General features: G+C 48.7%; 1 protein-coding gene across 1 annotated transcript in view; it reads left to right on the top strand.

Annotated features, from left to right (window-relative positions):
- Positions 1–20,511, top strand: part of adcy1a (adenylate cyclase 1a) — a 113,860-nt gene that overhangs the window by 43,728 nt on the left and 49,621 nt on the right. The window contains exon 5 of the mRNA XM_046301306.1: positions 19,202–19,329. Coding sequence (XP_046157262.1) covers positions 19,202–19,329 — 128 coding nt within the window. The remainder of the gene's footprint in view (positions 1–19,201; positions 19,330–20,511) is intronic.

Here is a 20,511-nt window from a genome sequence, read left to right as displayed (position 1 = left end):
AAGCCACTTTTCTTCCGCCGCACCGACCCTATGACTGCGGGATTGACATTCTCCTAGGCACCACTCCGTCCCAGGGACGACTGTACTCTTTGTCGAGTCCGGAGACCAAGGCTATGGAAACCTACATTGAGGACTGTCTAGCTCAGACATGGGCAAACTACGGCCCGCGGGCCACATACGGCCCGTTAGGCTTTTTAATCCGGCCCGCCGAACTTGTCCAAATTATAGTAAAAACCTCCTTTTTTCCCCTTTCCCTGCAATGCCCACGTTTCCCCAATAGATGGCGCACTCAAAACACATTGACCGTTGTTGGAGTGGCGCGTATTTCTCTTTATTTCACTTTAATTTTCACTTCGTTTCACGTCACCATTAAGCCCTTCTGTGAAAATGAGCGGACCAAAGAGAAGGAAAGTGGACAGCGAATGCCGAGTGTTTAATAAGAAGTGGACAACAAAATACTTCTTCACTGAAGTCCGATCAACGGCTGTATGTCTGATATGCCAAGAAGCTGTTGCGGTTGTGAGCAGACGTTTAGCGTCATGAAAATCAACAAAGCCCATCACAGATCCAAGTTAACTGACCAACACCTCAGATCTGTCCTGAGAATTGCCACAACAAAACTAACTCCAGACGTTGATGCACTGGCAAAAAAGGGAGACCAACAACACTGTTCCCACTGAAATGGTGAGTTTTTCTGCTGTGTTATGAAAAAATGCATATGGAAAGTTTGGAAGTGCGTCTTTTAATTAAGAGCAATGCGCATTTACGCACAGCAGCGGTACAGTAGCTTAATTAACACGCCGCACATCGCTCTTAATTTAAATTTAAATTTTCAGCTGCGGGTAGGATATTTAATACAGCCTATGTCTGTGTGCTTGGCAACGATACACGTGTACTGTTTGCGCGTGAAGGCGAGGGCGTCCGTGGCGAGTTTGTAGAGCGCGCGGTCAGGACAATCCATCCATGATTTTGCGGAGTTTAACACAAGTAGATATTATTGAGCTTGAGTATTTCGTTGTGTAATAATATGTTTTGAATGTTGAAAGTGATTCCATTTTTCAATAAATGTTGATTTCTTTAACTTTGCACCTTCGATTGAAACTTATTAAAAACAGACGCAATCTTGATAAATAACAGTGCGTATGTTATTTTAATCTATTTACATTTCCTCCTCCCAGTATCTGCGAAATAGTATGTAAATGCCATATCTTGCATATTCCTTGAGACAAATTTATTAACTCATAAGGGCTATTTTTCACATTTGAAAGACAGTTAATAAATTGGGTTGTAGTGTTCTTACTGTGCTATGAGGTTTGCACACACTACATTTAATGCTTTAGTATATCCGGCCCAAACACTCCCTCCAAATGCTCCTGGCCCGGCCCCTCTGTCAAATTTTAGAACCCAATGTCGCCCGCGAGTCAAAAAGTTTGCCCACCTCTGTTCTAGAGTCTACCCAACGAATCGGAGTCTATCCAACGAGCCAATGCAACGGCCCATTCAGCAAATCGCTCAGGTCAGCGATGCCCGACTGTCTCACCTGGATAAATACGACGGTACACCATGCCTTCCTCCTTCAGTGCTCCCTCTATTTTTCACACCAGTTGTGAGCCCCCACCACCAAGAGGTCTAAGGTTGCCAGGGTTATTTCTCTAATGACCGGGCGGGCATTGGAATGGGCTACAGCCTTCTGGGAGAGAGGAGAGGAGATTGTTTTGAGGGGTTCATGGCTCTGTTTAAATGCATTTTTGATCCTCAAGCGGAGTGCAGAAAGGGAGGTGAGCGTCTTATTCTGTAACGTGTGCGCTGGGAGTCGGGAAGCAAGTTCAGGGAGTGAATCATTTAATCAATAAACAAAACATAATACAAAACAAGAAACACAAATAATGCACAGACATGAAACAGAAACTTCAGGACTTCAGGTGAGTGTCATTAGGCGCTGATGCTCATGACAGGTGCACACAATAAACAGCAGCTTGGTGACCTAGAGGCCGGAGAGGGAGCACACGTGACAGTATCCCCTCCCCGAAGTGCGGCTTCTGCCACAGGACTTCGACCAAAATGATGGTCCCGGGGAGCGGACCAGTCACCTCTGCTGAGCCACGGGAACCTGTAAATCCGGCTCAGGTGCGAGAGCATGGCAACCTAGAGTGCCGGAGAGAGGAATACGTGACAGTTCACTGTCAGGATCGGCAGGGTGAGTGGGCACGATTCCTTCCCTGGGCAGTGTACGCCCAGAACTCCCTAAGTCACTTCTCCACTGGGTTGACGCCATTCTAGTGTGTTTTGGGTTTCCAGCCGGCCCTGGCCCCGTGGACCCCGGGCCAGACCGCGGCTCCTGCGTTAGATGAGTGGTTCCGGCGAACGGAGGACGTGTGGAGCGACGCACACGTGAGACTCCAGCGCGCCGTCCATCATCAGAAGGAACAGGCAGACCGCCACTGCAGTGAGACCCCTGTGATCCATCCTGGGGACCGCGTCTGGCTTAATGAGGTGACATCTTCCTGCTCCTCGCTCTCGGGGTCGTCCCTCTGGTTGGCGTCGTCCATCACTAGCCAGCCTCCATCCAGTACCCTGCCCTGAATTTAGTCATTGTCACTAGCTGGCTGCCACCCGGTTACTCAACAAGGTAATTTAGAGGGTGCTGCCATATGTACATAGATATGGAATCACTGGTCACTTTAATAATGGAACAATGGTCACTTTAATAATGGAACACTGGTCACTTTAATAATGGAACAATGGTCACTTTAATAATGGAACACTGGTCACTTTAATAATGGAACACTGGTCACTTTAATAATGTTTACATACTGTTTTACACATTTCATATGTATATGCTGTACTCTACTGTCTTCTAGTTTATCTCACTCCGACGTTGCCCATTCTAATATTTAGTATTTATTCATTCCATTATTTTACTTTTAGACTTGTGTTTATTGTTATGAATTGTTACAGTTGAAGGTGGACGTTTACATACACCTTCGTTTTTCACAATTCCTGACATTTAATCCTAGTAAGAATTCTCTGTCATAGGTGTCATGCAGGTGAAAGAGGACCCAAACGCGACTTAACAGAAACAGAGTTTATTAAAGTCCAAAACGGAATAACAGAAATCCTCTAGATTTGTAGAGGGGAAAACAACTGGAGAAGCGGTTTACAGACTCAGGTTTCGGGTAGGGCGCAGGCCGTAGTCGACTGAGACACCTGCTCACACGCAGCATCTGATGAAGGCACAAAACACGACAGGACAGGGTGATACACAATCACGGCAAAAACACGACAGGACAGGGCGAAACGCAATCACAGCATGGTGAATACAATACAAGGAACCGACGGAACAGGAACGGATCACAAAGGAATAAATAGGGACTCTAATCAGGGGAAAGGATCGGGAACAGGTGTGGGAAGACTAAATGATGATTAGGGAATAGGAACAGCTGGGAGCAGGAACGGAACGACAGAGAGAAGAGAGAGCGAGAGAGTGAGAGGGATAGAACCAAACAAGACCAGCAGAGGGAAACGAATAGCATGGGGAGCACAGGGACAAGACATGACAATAAATTGACAGTACCCCCCACTCACCGAGCGCCTCCTGGCATATAATCGAGGAGGAATTCCAACGGAACCCGTCCCTCCTGCAGGAAATCATCGATGAGCGAGAACGGTCCAGCACATAACACATGGTCATGGCACGCACGCACGCACTTGTCCCGAAACGGTTCTACTCCTCTCCTCAGGTTTTCGATCGAGTACCTTGACAGCACAGCGACAGGATTGACGACCCATTTAGCTGTCGTAGGTTGCGAGTGGAAACCACTTTGTCCCCTTTAATCCTGCGTTTATTTAATTTTGTCAAATGTGCTGGACTCGGCAAGCTGGGATGAGAACAGAGGACTGGTAACCCAGACTCTGGAAACGGAGATAACCCGGTAGCAGGAAAGCGATTGTGAGCGTATTCTGCCCAGGGGAGCTGTTCTGCCCAAGACGCAGGGTTTCTGAAAGAAAGGCTTAGTATGCGACCAATCGTCTGATTGGCCCTCTCTGCTTGACCGTTAGACTGGGGATGAAACCCGGAAGAGAGACTGACGGACGCACCAATCAAACGACAGAACTCCCTCCAAAAGATGTGCGGGCCTCTGTCTGAAAGTCTAACGGGAGGCCATGAATTCTGAATACACAATAATGATTTGTGCCGTCTCCTTAGCGGAAGGAAGTTTAGCGAGGGGGAATCTTAGAGAACCACAATAACAGACGGCGCGTGTCAGAGTCGGCCACCAAAAGCGCTGCAAGAGTGCCAGACACCGGGATGACCAGCTAACTTGGCAGAGTGAGCCCACAGACGAGTGGAAACAGGAACGAAAAGGAGGTTACTAGGACATAACCCGACAACACGTAAGGAAGAATTATCAGTAGAAGCCACAGAAGAACTAAACAGACGGGATAAGGCATCACCAGACAACTGCAGACGGTCGCCCCCTCACCACTTTAGTCATACAGAACATGGTCAGGTTGGAACGCTGGACTTGGCTGTTTAATGAGAACAGAAAAACAACGCCAACGACGTTTGGCAGAACGGATGTCTGACAAAACTCCCCACATTCGCCCCAAACAAGTTACATTTAGCTATGAGGATTGTGCCTTCATGACAATATTCTACGCTTTTGATCTAAAAGCTCCCTGGGCGGAACCGGACCACTTAAAACACGTCTTAACAGAAGTAAGAGCTGTGAGAGGGGCAGCAACTTTTCTTCTGCAACTCGACACGTGACCTTTACTTCTATGCCTTCAGCGGAAATAACGGAACCGAGAAAGTAACGGAGGAGACATGAAAAGAGCACTTCTCAGCTTATATTTACGTAGAGACAATTCTCTAAAAGGCGCTTAGAACACGTCGAACGTGCTGAACATGAATCTCGAGTGACGGAGAAAAATCAGGATATCGTCAAGATAGACAAAAACAAAAATGTTCAGCATGTCTCTCAGAACATCATTAACTAATTGGTATACTCGTCCCCCTCTCTGATGAGATTGTCCAACTTAGTAAAGCACCTGGTCCCTGCAGAATCTCGAAGGCTGATTAAGGGAAGCGGATAACGATTCTTAACCGTTATGTCATTCAGCCCTCGATAATACCGTCCTTCTTTTTGCACTAATCAAGAGACACAGACAAATAATCTTGAGAAAGTTTGTGGTCCCCGGAAGGAGATCAATACTACAATTACGACCGGTGAGGAGGAAGGGAGTTGGCTCGGGACTGAAGACCGTTGATATTCCTCCGGCACTCTGTCAAATCGCCAGGTTCCTCCTTTTCACATGACAAGAAACGTTCCAGGATAGGATAGAATTCTAGACCAATTAATAGAAGGATTATGACATACTAGCCATGGATGTCTCACTGTGGTTACCAGATACTGTGAGGTTTGTCTCAAATTTGATACTATGGATGACATGGTTAGATATCATGAATTAACAAAATGCTCTGCTACAGGTTTATCATGGATGCTCTGCTACAGGGATGGACTCTGCTCTGCATGGGGTCTCAAAGCCAGAGGAGGGAGATGGTTGCGATTTGGGTTGATGCGAGCTCTCTTCCACAGGATCTACCCGTCGTTCTATGCGGATGGCGAGAGCAATTTGAATCTCTGCTTAACAGGTTTAACAGCGAGCATGTTCCACTCACTAGAGGCAGCTACGCGAAACTCAATGGTTATGGACCGTTCACCTTCATAAGGAAGAGGGCCCTCTCCCCACCAAAAACTGAAGTCAAAAACCCGTTTAAAGTTCTGGAATCTGTTAGAGCAATGCCCTTGCCTCCCAGATAGCTGTTTCTTTTGGAAAGGAGCGGCACTCAGTGGGCTGCCCGGAGTAGCAAGGTGGGTTATTAACCCTGGGTTCTGGAGGCTCGGCAGGCCAGGGAGTAACAGGTGGATGCTCTGGAACTGTCCAGAGAGGTCGGAAACCTGAGCGGCCAGGTTCTACGGCATGGCGAGCAGCAGAATTCCTGCTCGTGTCTGCGAGCTGCTTGGATCTCACGGCAGTGTAACGAGCGTCTGAATCGCTGGGTCCATGCTTCTGTCATGCAGGTGAAAGAGGACAAAGGACTTAACAGAAACAGAGTTTATTAAAGTCCAAAACGGAATAACAGAAATCCTCTAGATTTGTAGAGGGGAAAACAACTGGAGAAGCGGCCACAGACTGCAGGTCGCCGGGTATCAGGCCGTAGTCGACTGAGACACCTGCTCACACGCAGCATCTGATGAAGGCATCATGGCAAAAACACGACAGGACAGGGCGAAACGCAATCACAGCATGGTGAATACAATACAAGGAACCGACGGAACAGGAACGGATCACAAAGGAATAAATTCTAATCAGGGGAAAGGATCGGGAACAGGTGTGGGAAGCTAAATGATGATTAGGAATAGGAACAGCTGGGAGCAGGAACGGAATCTTAGAACCAAACAAGACCAGCAGAGGGAAACGAATAGCATGGGGAGCACAATGACAATAAATGACAAAATGACAATAGGTCAGTTATTTCAGAATGTGAAATTTCAGAATAATATTACAGAGAATGATTTATTTAAACTTGTATTTATTTTATCATATTCCCAGTGGGTCAGAAGTTTACATACACTCAATTAGTATTTAGTAGCATTGCCTTTAAATTATTTAATTTTGGTCAAATGTTTCAGATAGCCTTCCACAAGCTTCCCACAATAAGTTGGGTGAATTTTGGCCCATTCCTTCTGACAGAGCTGGTGTAACTGAGTCAGGTTTGTAGGCCTCCTTACTCGTACACGCTTTTTCAGTTCTGCCCACACATTTTATATGGGATTGAGGTCAGGGCTTTGTGATGGCAACTCCAATACCTTGACTTTGGAAGTATGCTTGGGGTCATTATCCATTTGGAAGACCCATTTGCAACCAAACTTCCTGACTGATGTCTTGAGATGTTGCTTCAATATATCCATATAATTTTCCTTCTTCATGATGCCATCTATTTTGTGAAGTGCACCCGTCCCTCCTGCAGCAAACACCCCCACAACATGATGCGGCCACCCCGTGCTTCACGGTTGGGATGGTGTTCTTCGGCTTGCAAGCGTCCCCCTTTTTCCTCCAAACATAACGATGGTCATTATAGCCAAACAGTTCTATTTTTGTTTCATCAGATCAGAGGACATTTCTCCAAAAAGTACGATCTTTGTCCCCATGTCCTCTCGCACGCACGCACGCACACACACACACACACACACACACACACACACACACACACACACACACACACACACACACACACACACACACACACACACACACACACACACACACACACACACACACACACACACACACACACACACACACACACACAGACAGACAGACAGACAGACAGACAGACAGACAGACAGACAGACAGACAGACAGACAGACAGACAGACAGACAGACAGACAGACAGACAGACAGACAGACAGACAGACAGACAGACAGACAGACAGACAGACAGACAGACAGACAGACAGACAGACAGACACATGCACACCACTTACCATACCAGACAGACACATGCACACCACTTACCATACCAGACAGACACATGCACACCACTTACCAGACTTAATATTATGCTAAATACTTCACTATTTAAACATTTGTCTAACAACTCCCCCTTCCCCCAAACAAGTGTACATTTCGGACTATGAATTGTGCCTTCATGTATTATACTGATGCTGATGCTAAAATGTTTATTATATTCCACTGAGTCATTTACTTTATGTTCATATTCTTATATTTGATCGTTTCTTATTGTTGCTTGTCGAGAAGGAACCTGCAAGTACGCATTTCATTGGACTGTGTATACCATGTGTATCCTGTACATATGAGTAATCAAACTTGAATCTTGAGAAAGGTTTGGAAGCTCATGGAAGCTCTGCTACAGGTTTATCATGGATGCTCTGCTACAGGTTTATCATGGATGCTCTGCTACAGGTTTATCATGGATGCTCTGCTACAGGTTTATCATGGATGCTCTGCTACAGGTTTATCATGGATGCTCTGCTACAGGTTTATCATGGATGCTCTGCTACAGGTTTATCATGGATGCTCTGCTACAGGTTTATCATGGATGCTCTGCTACAGGTTTATCATGGATGCTCTGCTACAGGTTTATCATGGATGCTCTGCTACAGGTTTATCATGGAAGCTCTGCTACAGGTTTATCTTGGATGCTCTGCAACAGGAAGTTCATATACAGGTTTGGATGCTCTGCTACAGGTTTATCATGGATGCTCTGCTACAGGTTTATCATGGATGCTCTGCTACAGGTTTATCATGGATGCTCTGCTACAGGTTTATCATGGATGCTCTGCTACAGGTTTATCATGGATGCTCTGCTACAGGTTTATCATGGATGCTCTGCTACAGGTTTATCATGGATGCTCTGCTACAGGTTTATCATGGATGCTCTGCTACAGGTTTATCATGGAAGCTCTGCTATAGGTTTATCTTGGAAGCTCTGCAACAGGAAGATATATCATGGAAGCACTGTTACAGGTTTGGAAGATCATGGAAGCTCTGCTACAGGTTTATCATGGATGCTCTGCTACAGGTTTATCATGGATGCTCTGCTACAGGTTTATCATAGATGCTCTGCTACAGGTTTATCATGGATGCTCTGCTACAGGTTTATCATGGAAGCTCTGCTATAGGTTTATCTTGGAAGCTCTGCAACAGGAAGACATATCATGGAAGCACTGTTACAGGTTTATCAAGGAAGCCCTGTTACAGGTTTATCATGGAAGCCCTGTTACAGGTTTATCAAGGAAGCCCTGTTACAGGTTTATAATGGAAGCCCTGTTACAGGTTTATAAAGGAAGCCCTGTTACAGGTTTATAAAGGAAGCCCTGTTACAGGTTTATAAAGGAAGCCCTGTTACAGGTTTATAAAGGAAGCCCTGTTACAGGTTTATAAAGGAAGCCCTGTTACAGGTTTATAAAGGAAGCCCTGTTACAGGTTTATAAAGGAAGCCCTGCTACAGGTTTATAAAGGAAGCCCTGTTACAGGTTTATAAAGGAAGCCCTGTTACAGGTTTATAAAGGAAGCCCTGGTACAGGTTTATAAAGGAAGCCCTGTTACAGGTTTATAAAGGAAGCCCTGTTACAGGTTTATAAAGGAAGCCCTGTTACGGGTTTATAAAGGAAGCCCTGTTACAGGTTTATAAAGGAAGCCCTGTTACAGGTTTATAAAGGAAGCCCTGTTACAGGTTTATAAAGGAAGCCCTGTTACAGGTTTATAAAGGAAGCCCTGTTACAGGTTTATAAAGGAAGCCCTGATACAGGTTTATAAAGGAAGCCCTGTTACAGGTTTAAAAAGGAAGCCCTGTTACAGGTTTATAAAGGAAGCCCTGTTACAGGTTTATAAAGGAAGCCCTGTTACAGGTTTATAAAGGAAGCCCTGTTACAGGTTTATAAAGGAAGCCCTGTTACAGGTTTATAAAGGAAGCCCTGTTACAGGTTTTGACTTTGAAGGACCCTTTTTTTGATTGCAATCATGAAAATTCCTGTCTCTCTTCCTCCCTATTTCTTCACCTCTCCATTGCCCTCTGTCTCTCTTCCTCCCTATTTCGTCACCTCTCCATTGCCCTCTGTCTCTCTTCCTCCCCATTTCTTCACCTCTCCATTGCCCTCTGTCTCTCTTCCTCCCCATTTCTTCACCTCTCCATTGCCCTCTGTCTCTCTTCCTCCCCATTTCTTCACCTCTCCATTGCCCTCTGTCTCTCTTCCTCCCCATTTCTTCACCTCTCCATTGCCCTCTGTCTCTCTTCCTCCCCATTTCTTCACCTCTCCATTGCCCTCTGTCTCTCTTCCTCCCCATTTCTTCACCTCTCCATTGCCCTCTGTCTCTCTTCCTCCCCATTTCTTCACCTCTCCATTGCCCTCTGTCTCTCTTCCTCCTTATTTCGTCACCTCTCCATTGTCATCTCTCTCTTCCTCCCTATTTCTTCACCTCTCCATTGCCATCTCTCTCTTCCTCCCCATTTCTTCACCTCTCCATTGCCATCTCTCTCTTCCTCCCCATTTCTTCACCTCTCCATTGCCCTCTGTCTCTCTTCCTCCCTATTTCGTCACCTCTCCATTGTCATCTCTCTCTTCCTCCCATTTTCTTCACCTCTCCATTGCCCTCTGTCTCTCTTCCTCCCCATTTCTTCACCTCTCCATTGCCCTCTGTCTCTCTTCCTCCCCATTTCTTCACCTCTCCATTGCCCTCTGTCTCTCTTCCTCCCCATTTCTTCACCTCTCCATTGCCCTCTGTCTCTCTTCCTCCCCATTTCTTCACCTCTCCATTGCCCTCTGTCTCTCTTCCTCCCTATTTCGTCACCTCTCCATTGTCATCTCTCTCTTCCTCCCAATTTCTTCACCTCTCCATTGTCATATCTCTCTTCCTCCCTATTTCTTCACCTCTCCATTGCCATCTCTCTCTTCCTCCCCATTTCTTCACCTCTCCATTGCCCTCTGTCTCTCTACCTCCCCATTTCTTCACCTCTCCATTGCCATCTCTCTCTTCCTCCCCATTTCTTCACCTCTCCATTTCCCTCTGTCTCTCTTCCTCCCCATTTCTTCACCTCTCCATTGTCACATCTCTATTCCTCCCTATTTCTTCACCTCTCCATTGCCCTCTGTCTCTCTACCTCCCCATTTCTTCACCTCTCCATTGCCCTCTGTCTCTCTTCCTCCCCATTTCTTCACGTCTCCATTGTCCTCTCTTCCTCCCCATTTCTTCACCTCTCCATTGCCCTCTGTCTCTCTTCCTCCTTATTTCTTCACCTCTCCATTGCCCTCTGTCTCTCTTCCTCCCCATTTCTTCACCTCTCCATTGCCCTCTGTCTCTCTTCCTCCCCATTTCTTCACCTCTCCATTGCCCTCTGTCTCTCTTCCTCCTTATTTCTTCACCTCTCCATTGCCCTCTGTCTCTCTTCCTCCCCATTTCTTCACCTCTCCATTGCCCTCTGTCTCTCTTCCTCCCCATTTCTTCACGTCTCCATTGTCCTCTCTTCCTCCCCATTTCTTCACCTCTCCATTGCCCTCTGTCTCTCTTCCTCCCCATTTCTTCACCTCTCCATTGCCCTCTGTCTCTCTTCCTCCCCATTTCTTCACCTCTCCATTGCCCTCTGTCTCTCTTCCTCCCCATTTCTTCACCTCTCCATTGCCCTCTGTCTCTCTTCCTCCCCATTTCTTCACGTCTCCATTGTCCTCTCTTCCTCCCCATTTCTTCACCTCTCCATTGCCCTCTGTCTCTCTTCCTCCCCATTTCTTCACCTCTCCATTGCCCTCTGTCTCTCTTCCTCCCCATTTCTTCACCTCTCCATTGCCCTCTGTCTCTCTTCCTCCCCATTTCTTCACCTCTCCATTGCCCTCTGTCTCTCTTCCTCCCCATTTCTTCACGTCTCCATTGTCCTCTCTTCCTCCCCATTTCTTCACCTCTCCATTGCCCTCTGTCTCTCTTCCTCCCCATTTCTTCACCTCTCCATTGCCCTCTGTCTCTCTTCCTCCCCATTTCTTCACGTCTCCATTGTCCTCTCTTCCTCCCCATTTCTTCACCTCTCCATTGCCCTCTGTCTCTCTTCCTCCCCATTTCTTCACCTCTCTCCATTGCCCTCTGTCTCTCTTCCTCCCCATTTCTTCACGTCTCCATTGTCCTCTCTTCCTCCCCATTTCTTCACCTCTCCATTGCCCTCTGTCTCTCTTCCTCCTTATTTCTTCACCTCTCCATTGCCCTCTGTCTCTCTTCCTCCCCATTTCTTCACCTCTCCATTGCCCTCTGTCTCTCTTCCTCCCCATTTCTTCACCTCTCCATTGCCCTCTGTCTCTCTTCCTCCCTATTTTCACCTCTCCATTGCCCTCTGTCTCTCTTCCTCCCCATTTCTTCACCTCTCCATTGCCCTCTGTCTCTCTTCCTCCCCATTTCTTCACCTCTCCATTGCCCTCTGTCTCTCTTCCTCCCCATTTCTTCACCTCTCCATTGCCCTCTGTCTCTCTTCCTCCCCATTTCTTCACCTCTCCATTGCCCTCTGTCTCTCTTCCTCCTTATTTCGTCACCTCTCCATTGTCATCTCTCTCTTCCTCCCTATTTCTTCACCTCTCCATTGCCATCTCTCTCTTCCTCCCCATTTCTTCACCTCTCCATTGCCATCTCTCTCTTCCTCCCCATTTCTTCACCTCTCCATTGCCCTCTGTCTCTCTTCCTCCCTATTTCGTCACCTCTCCATTGTCATCTCTCTCTTCCTCCCATTTTCTTCACCTCTCCATTGCCCTCTGTCTCTCTTCCTCCCCATTTCTTCACCTCTCCATTGCCCTCTGTCTCTCTTCCTCCCCATTTCTTCACCTCTCCATTGCCCTCTGTCTCTCTTCCTCCCCATTTCTTCACCTCTCCATTGCCCTCTGTCTCTCTTCCTCCCCATTTCTTCACCTCTCCATTGCCCTCTGTCTCTCTTCCTCCCTATTTCGTCACCTCTCCATTGTCATCTCTCTCTTCCTCCCAATTTCTTCACCTCTCCATTGTCATATCTCTCTTCCTCCCTATTTCTTCACCTGTCCATTGCCATCTCTCTCTTCCTCCCCATTTCTTCACCTCTCCATTGCCCTCTGTCTCTCTACCTCCCCATTTCTTCACCTCTCCATTGCCATCTCTCTCTTCCTCCCCATTTCTTCACCTCTCCATTGCCCTCTGTCTCTCTACCTCCCCATTTCTTCACCTCTCCATTGCCATCTCTCTCTTCCTCCCCATTTCTTCACCTCTCCATTGCCCTCTGTCTCTCTTCCTCCCCATTTTCTTCACCTCTCCATTGCCCTCTGTCTCTCTTCCTCCCCATTTTCTTCACCTCTCCATTGCCCTCTGTCTCTCTACCTCCCCATTTCTTCACCTCTCCATTGCCATCTCTCTCTTCCTCCCCATTTCTTCACCTCTCCATTGCCCTCTGTCTCTCTACCTCCCCATTTCTTCACCTCTCCATTGCCCTCTGTCTCTCTACCTCCCCATTTCTTCACCTCTCCATTGTCATATCTCTCTACCTCCCCATTTCTTCACCTCTCCATTGCCCTCTGTCTCTCTACCTCCCCATTTCTTCACCTCTCCATTGCCCTCTGTCTCTCTTCCTCCCCATTTCTTCACCTCTCCATTGCCCTCTGTCTCTCTTCCTCCCCATTTCTTCACGTCTCCATTGTCCTCTCTTCCTCCCCATTTCTTCACCTCTCCATTGCCCTCTGTCTCTCTTCCTCCCCATTTCTTCACCTCTCCATTGCCCTCTGTCTCTCTTCCTCCCCATTTCTTCACCTCTCCACGTCTCCATTGTCCTCTCTTCCTCCCCATTTCTTCACCTCTCCATTGCCCTCTGTCTCTCTTCCTCCCCATTTCTTCACCTCTCCATTGCCCTCTGTCTCTCTTCCTCCCCATTTCTTCACGTCTCCATTGTCCTCTCTTCCTCCCCATTTCTTCACCTCTCCATTGCCCTCTGTCTCTCTTCCTCCTTATTTCTTCACCTCTCCATTGCCCTCTGTCTCTCTTCCTCCCCATTTCTTCACCTCTCCATTGCCCTCTGTCTCTCTTCCTCCCCATTTCTTCACCTCTCCATTGCCCTCTGTCTCTCTTCCTCCCTATTTCTTCACCTCTCCATTGCCCTCTGTCTCTCTTCCTCCCCATTTCTTCACCTCTCCATTGCCCTCTGTCTCTCTTCCTCCCCATTTCTTCACCTCTCCATTGCCCTCTGTCTCTCTTCCTCCCCATTTCTTCACCTCTCCATTGCCCTCTGTCTCTCTTCCTCCCCATTTCTTCACCTCTCCATTGCCCTCTGTCTCTCTTCCTCCTTATTTCTTCACCTCTCCATTGTCATCTCTCTCTTCCTCCCCATTTCTTCACCTCTCCATTGCCATCTCTCTCTTCCTCCCCATTTCTTCACCTCTCCATTGCCATCTGTCTCTCTTCCTCCCCATTTCTTCACCTCTCCATTGCCCTCTGTCTCTCTTCCTCCCTATTTCTTCACCTCTCCATTGTCATCTCTCTCTTCCTCCCATTTTCTTCACCTCTCCATTGCCCTCTGTCTCTCTTCCTCCCCATTTCTTCACCTCTCCATTGCCCTCTGTCTCTCTTCCTCCCCATTTCTTCACCTCTCCATTGCCCTCTGTCTCTCTTCCTCCCCATTTCTTCACCTCTCCATTGCCCTCTGTCTCTCTTCCTCCCCATTTCTTCACCTCTCCATTGCCCTCTGTCTCTCTTCCTCCCTATTTCGTCACCTCTCCATTGTCATCTCTCTCTTCCTCCCAATTTCTTCACCTCTCCATTGCCCTCTGTCTCTCTTCCTCCCCATTTCTTCACCTCTCCATTGCCCTCTGTCTCTCTTCCTCCCTATTTCTTCACCTGTCCATTGCCATCTCTCTCTTCCTCCCCATTTCTTCACCTCTCCATTGCCCTCTGTCTCTCTACCTCCCCATTTCTTCACCTCTCCATTGCCATCTCTCTCTTCCTCCCCATTTCTTCACCTCTCCATTGCCCTCTGTCTCTCTACCTCCCCATTTCTTCACCTCTCCATTGCCATCTCTCTCTTCCTCCCCATTTCTTCACCTCTCCATTGCCCTCTGTCTCTCTTCCTCCCCATTTTCTTCACCTCTCCATTGCCCTCTGTCTCTCTTCCTCCCCATTTTCTTCACCTCTCCATTGCCCTCTGTCTCTCTTACCTCCCCATTTCTTCACATCTCCATTGCCCTCTCTCTCTTCCTCCCCATTTCTTCACCTCTCCATTGCCCTCTGTCTCTCTCCTCCCCATTTCTTCACCTCTCCATTGCCATCTCTCTCTTCCTCCCCATTTCTTCACCTCTCCATTGCCCTCTGTCTCTCTTCCTCCCCATTTCTTCACCTCTCCATTGCCCTCTGTCTCTCTTCCTCTCTATTTCTTCACCTCTCCATTGCCCTCTGTCTCTCTTCCTCCCCATTTCTTCACCTCTCCATTGCCCTCTGTCTCTCTTCCTCTCTATTTCTTCACCTCTCCATTGCCCTCTGTCTCTCTTCCTCCCCATTTCTTCACCTCTCCATTGCCCTCTGTCTCTCTACCTCTCCTATTTCTTCACCTCTCCATTGCCCTCTGTCTCTCTTCCTCCCCTATTTCTTCACCTCTCCATTGCCCTCTGTCTCTCTTCCTCTCTATTTCTTTACCTCTCCATTTCCCGCTGTCTCTCTTCCTCTCTATTTCTTCACCTCTCCATTGCCCTCTGTCTCTCTTCCTCCCCATTTCTTCACGTCTCCATTGTCCTCTCTTCCTCCCCATTTCTTCACCTCTCCATTGCCCTCTGTCTCTCTTCCTCCCCATTTCTTCACCTCTCCATTGCCCTCTGTCTCTCTTCCTCCCCATTTCTTCACCTCTCCATTGCCCTCTGTCTCTCTTCCTCCCCATTTCTTCACCTCTCCATTGCCCTCTGTCTCTCTTCCTCCTATTTCTTCACCTCTCCATTGCCCTCTGTCTCTCTTCCTCCCCATTTCTTCACCTCTCCATTGCCCTCTGTCTCTCTTCCTCCCCATTTCTTCACCTCTCCATTGCCCTCTGTCTCTCTTCCTCCCCATTTCTTCACCTCTCCATTGCCCTCTGTCTCTCTTCCTCCCTATTTCTTCACCTCTCCATTGCCCTCTGTCTCTCTTCCTCCCCATTTCTTCACCTCTCCATTGCCCTCTGTCTCTCTTCCTCCCCATTTCTTCACCTCTCCATTGCCCTCTGTCTCTCTTCCTCCCCATTTCTTCACCTCTCCATTGCCCTCTGTCTCTCTTCCTCCCCATTTCTTCACCTCTCCATTGCCCTCTGTCTCTCTTCCTCCCCATTTCTTCACCTCTCCATTGCCCTCTGTCTCTCTTCCTCCCCATTTCTTCACCTCTCCATTGCCCTCTGTCTCTCTTCCTCCCCATTTCTTCACCTCTCCATTGCCCTCTGTCTCTCTTCCTCCCCATTTCTTCACCTCTCCATTGCCCTCTGTCTCTCTTCCTCCCCATTTCTTCACCTCTCCATTGCCCTCTGTCTCTCTTCCTCCCCATTTCTTCACCTCTCCATTGCCCTCTGTCTCTCTTCCTCCCCATTTCTTCACCTCTCCATTGCCCTCTGTCTCTCTTCCTCCCCATTTCTTCACCTCTCCATTGCCCTCTGTCTCTCTTCCTCCCCATTTCTTCACCTCTCCATTGCCCTCTGTCTCTCTTCCTCCCCATTTCTTCACCTCTCCATTGCCCTCTGTCTCTCTTCCTCCCCATTTCTTCACCTCTCCATTGCCCTCTGTCTCTCTTCCTCCCCATTTCTTCACCTCTCCATTGCCCTCTGTCTCTCTTCCTCCCCATTTCTTCACCTCTCCATTGCCCTCTGTCTCTCTTCCTCCCCATTTCTTCACCTCTCCATTGCCCTCTGTCTCTCTTCCTCCCTATTTCTTCACCTCTCCATTGCCCTCTGTCTCTCTTCCTCCCCATTTCTTCACCTCTCCATTGCCCTCTGTCTCTCTTCCTCCCCATTTCTTCACCTCTCCATTGCCCTCTGTCTCTCTTCCTCCCCATTTCTTCACCTCTCCATTACCCCCTCTGTCTCTCTTCCTCCCCATTTCTTCACCTCTCCATTCCCTCTGTCTCTCTCTTCCTCCCCATTTCTTCACCTCTCCATTGCCCTCTGTCTCTCTTCCTCCCTATTTCTTCACCTCTCCATTGCCCTCTGTCTCTCTTCCTCCCCATTTCTTCACCTCTCCATTGTCTGTCTCTCTTCCTCCCATTTCTTCACCTCTCCATTGCCCTCTGTCTCTCTTCCTCCCCATTTCTTCACCTCTCCATTGCCCTCTGTCTCTCTTCCTCCCCATTTCTTCACCTCTCCATTGCCCTCTGTCTCTCTTACTCCCTATTTCTTCACCTCTCCATTGCCCTCTGTCTCTCTTACTCCCCCATTTCTTCACCTCTCCATTGTCCTCTGTCTCTCTTCCTCCCCATTTCTTCACCTCTCCATTGCCCTCTGTCTCTCTTCCTCCCCATTTCTTCACCTCTCCATTGCCCTCTGTCTCTCTTCCTCCCCATTTCTTCACCTCTCCATTGCCCTCTGTCTCTCTTCCTCCCCATTTCTTCACCTCTCCATTGCCCTCTGTCTCTCTTCCTCCCTATTTCTTCACCTCTCCATTGCCCTCTGTCTCTCTTCCTCCCATTTCTTCACCTCTCCATTGCCCTCTGTCTCTCTTACTCCTATTTCTTCACCTCTCCATTGCCCTCTGTCTCTCTTCCTCCCCATTTCTTCACCTCTCCATTGCCCTCTGTCTCTCTTCCTCCCTATTTCTTCACCTCTCCATTGCCCTCTCTCTCTCATCCTCCCATTTCTTCACCTCTCCATTGCCCTCTGTCTCTCTTCCTCCTTATTTCTTCACCTCTCCATTGCCCTCTGTCTCTCTTCCTCCTTATTTCTTCACCTCTCCATTGCCCTCTGTCTCTCTTCCTCCTTATTTCTTCACCTCTCCATTGCCCTCTGTCTCTCTTCCTCCCCATTTCTTCACCTCTCCATTGCCCTCTGTCTCTCTTACTCCCTATTTCTTCACCTCTCCATTGCCCTCTGTCTCTCTTCCTCCCCATTTCTTCACCTCTCCATTGCCCTCTGTCTCTCTTCCTCCCTATTTCGTCACATCTCCATTGCCCTCTCTCTCTCTCTTCCAATTTCTTCACCTCTCCATTGCCCTCTGTCTCTCTTCCTCCCTATTTCTTCAACTCTCCATTGCCCTCCTCTCTTCCTCCCCCTTTCTTCACCTCTCCATTGCCCTCTGTCTCTCTTCCTCTCCCTTTTTTCACCTCTCCATTGCCATCTGTCTCTCTTCCTCCCCCTTTCTTCACCTCTCCATTGCCCTCTGTCTCTCTTCCTCCCCCTTTCTTCACCTCTCCATTGCCCTCTGTCTCTCTTCCTCCCCTATTTCTTCACCTCTCCATTGCCCTCTGTCTCTCTTCCTCCCCTTTCTTCACCTCTCCATTGCCCTCTGTCTCTCTTCCTCCCCTTTCTTCACCTCTCCATTGCCCTCTGTCTCTCTTCCTCCCCCTTTCTTCACCTCTCCATTGCCCTCTGTCTCTTCCTCCCCCTTTCTTCACCTCTCCATTGCCCTCTGTCTCTCTTCCTCCCCTTTCTTCACCTCTCCATTGCCCTCTGTCTCTCTTCCTCCCCCTTTCTTCACCTCTCCATTGCCCTCTGTCTCTCTTCCTCCCCCTTTCTTCACCTCTCCATTGCCCTCTGTCTGGTCCTCCCCCTTTCTTCACCTCTCCATTGCCCTCTGTCTCTCTTCCTCCCCCTTTCTTCACCTCTCCATTGCCCTCTGTCTCTCTTCCTCCCCCTTTCTTCACCTCTCCATTGCCCTCTGTCTCTCTTCCTCCCCCCTTTCTTCACCTCTCCATTGCCCTCTGTCTCTCTTCCTCCCCCTTTCTTCACCTCTCCATTGCCCTCTGTCTCTCTTCCTCCCCTTTTCTTCACCTCTCCATTGCCATCTGTCTCTCTTCCTCCCCCTTTCTTCACCTCTCCATTGCCCTCTGTCTCTCTTCCTCCCCCTTTCTTCACCTCTCCATTGCCATCTGTCTCTCTTCCTCCCCCTTTCTTCACCTCTCCATTGCCCTCTGTCTCTCTTCCTCCCCTTTTCTTCACCTCTCCATTGCCATCTGTCTCTCTTCCTCCCCCTTTCTTCACCTCTCCATTGCCCTCTGTCTCTCTTCCTCCCCCTTTCTTCACCTCTCCATTGCCCTCTGTATCTCTTCCTCCCCTTTCTTCACCTCTCCATTGCCCTCTGTCTCTCTTCCTCCCCCTTTCTTCACCTCTCCATTGCCCTCTGTCTCTCTTCCTCCCCCTTTCTTCACCTCTCCATTGCCCTCTGTCTCTCTACCGCCCCATTTCTTCACCTCTCCATTGCCATCTGTCTCTCTTCCTCCCCCTTTCTTCACCTCTCCATTGCCTCTCTGTCTCTCTTCCCCATTTCTTCACCTCTCCATTGCTCTCTGTCTCTCTTCCTTCTGGTCCCCTCTCTTCCACCCCTCTATTCCTTCTGGTCCTCTCCCTCTTCCATTCCTTCTGTCCCACCTCTCCCCCTCTCTCGTCTATTCCCCGCTCTTCTCTCCCTCTCCCCTCCTCCCCCTCTTCTTCCCACTTCTCCCTCTACCCTATTCCCCCCATCTCTCCAGGAGAACCACTGTAGGCCTATAAAGATTCTGGGGGACTGTTACTACTCTGTGTCAGGTCTGACCCAACCCAAGGCAGACCATGCACACTGTTGTGTAGAGATGGGCCTGGACATGATCGACACTATCACGTGAGTCTGCACTGACCACACACACACTCACACACATGCACACGCACACACAGTGAGCAAATTATTTTCAGGATACGCAAATCATACACACACGCGCACACACACACACACACGCACACACACACACACGCGCACACACACACACACACACACACACACACACACACACACACACACACACACACACACACACACACACACACACACACACACACACACACACACACACACACACACACACACACACACACACACACACACACACACACACACACACACACACACTCAGAGAGACATGGTGTTGATCCCATACTCCAGAATGAGAAGCAGAGCAGAGCATTTCTGCTGTTGTGTTGTTTTCCTGTCTTTCTGTTGAGCGGATGGATGTCAATGCTGGGCCTCATTATCACCCAGGACAAGTGTTGCCATACACTCTCTCCTCCCTCGCTCAAAACACTCCTCCCTCCTCCCTTGCTCATAAAATATCCTCTCTCCTCACCTTGCTCATTCACACTCCTCTCTCCTCCCTTGCTCATACATTGTCCTCTCTCCTCACCTCGCTCATACACACTCCTCTCTCCTCCCTTGCTCATTCACTGTCCTCTCTCCTCACCTCGCTCATACACACTCCTCTATCCTCCCTCGCTCAAAACACTCCTCCCTCCTCCCTTGCTCATAAAATATCCTCTCTCCTCACCTCGCTCATTCACACTCCTCTCTCCTCCCTTGCTCATACATTGTCCTCTCTCCTCACCTCGCTCATACACACTCCTCTCTCCTCCCTTGCTCATTCACTGTCCTCTCTCCTCACCGCGCTCATACACACTCCTCTCTCCTCCCTCCCTAATACACATTCCTCCCTCCTCCCTTGCTCATAAATTGTCCTCTCTCTCCCTCGCTCATTCACACTCCTCTCTCCTCCCCTGCTCATACATTGTCCTCTCTCCTCACCTCGCTCATACACACTCCTCTCTCCTCCCTTGCTCATTCACAGTCCTCTCTCCTCACCTCGCTCATACACTCCTCTCTCCTCCCTCCCTCATAAACATTCCTCCATCCTCCCTTGCTCATAAATTGTCCTCTCTCCTCACCTTGCTCATTCACACTCCTCTCTCCTCCCTCCCTCATACACACTCCTCTCTCCTCCCTCCCTCATACACACTCCTCTCTCCTCCCTCGCTC

The sequence above is a fragment of the Oncorhynchus gorbuscha genome, linkage group LG15, assembly GCF_021184085.1.
Source record: "Oncorhynchus gorbuscha isolate QuinsamMale2020 ecotype Even-year linkage group LG15, OgorEven_v1.0, whole genome shotgun sequence".
NCBI classification, from domain to species: Eukaryota; Metazoa; Chordata; class Actinopteri; order Salmoniformes; family Salmonidae; genus Oncorhynchus; species Oncorhynchus gorbuscha.
The sequence above is the reverse complement of the archived record's forward strand: the minus strand, read 5'-3'. Positions and strand labels throughout refer to the sequence as shown.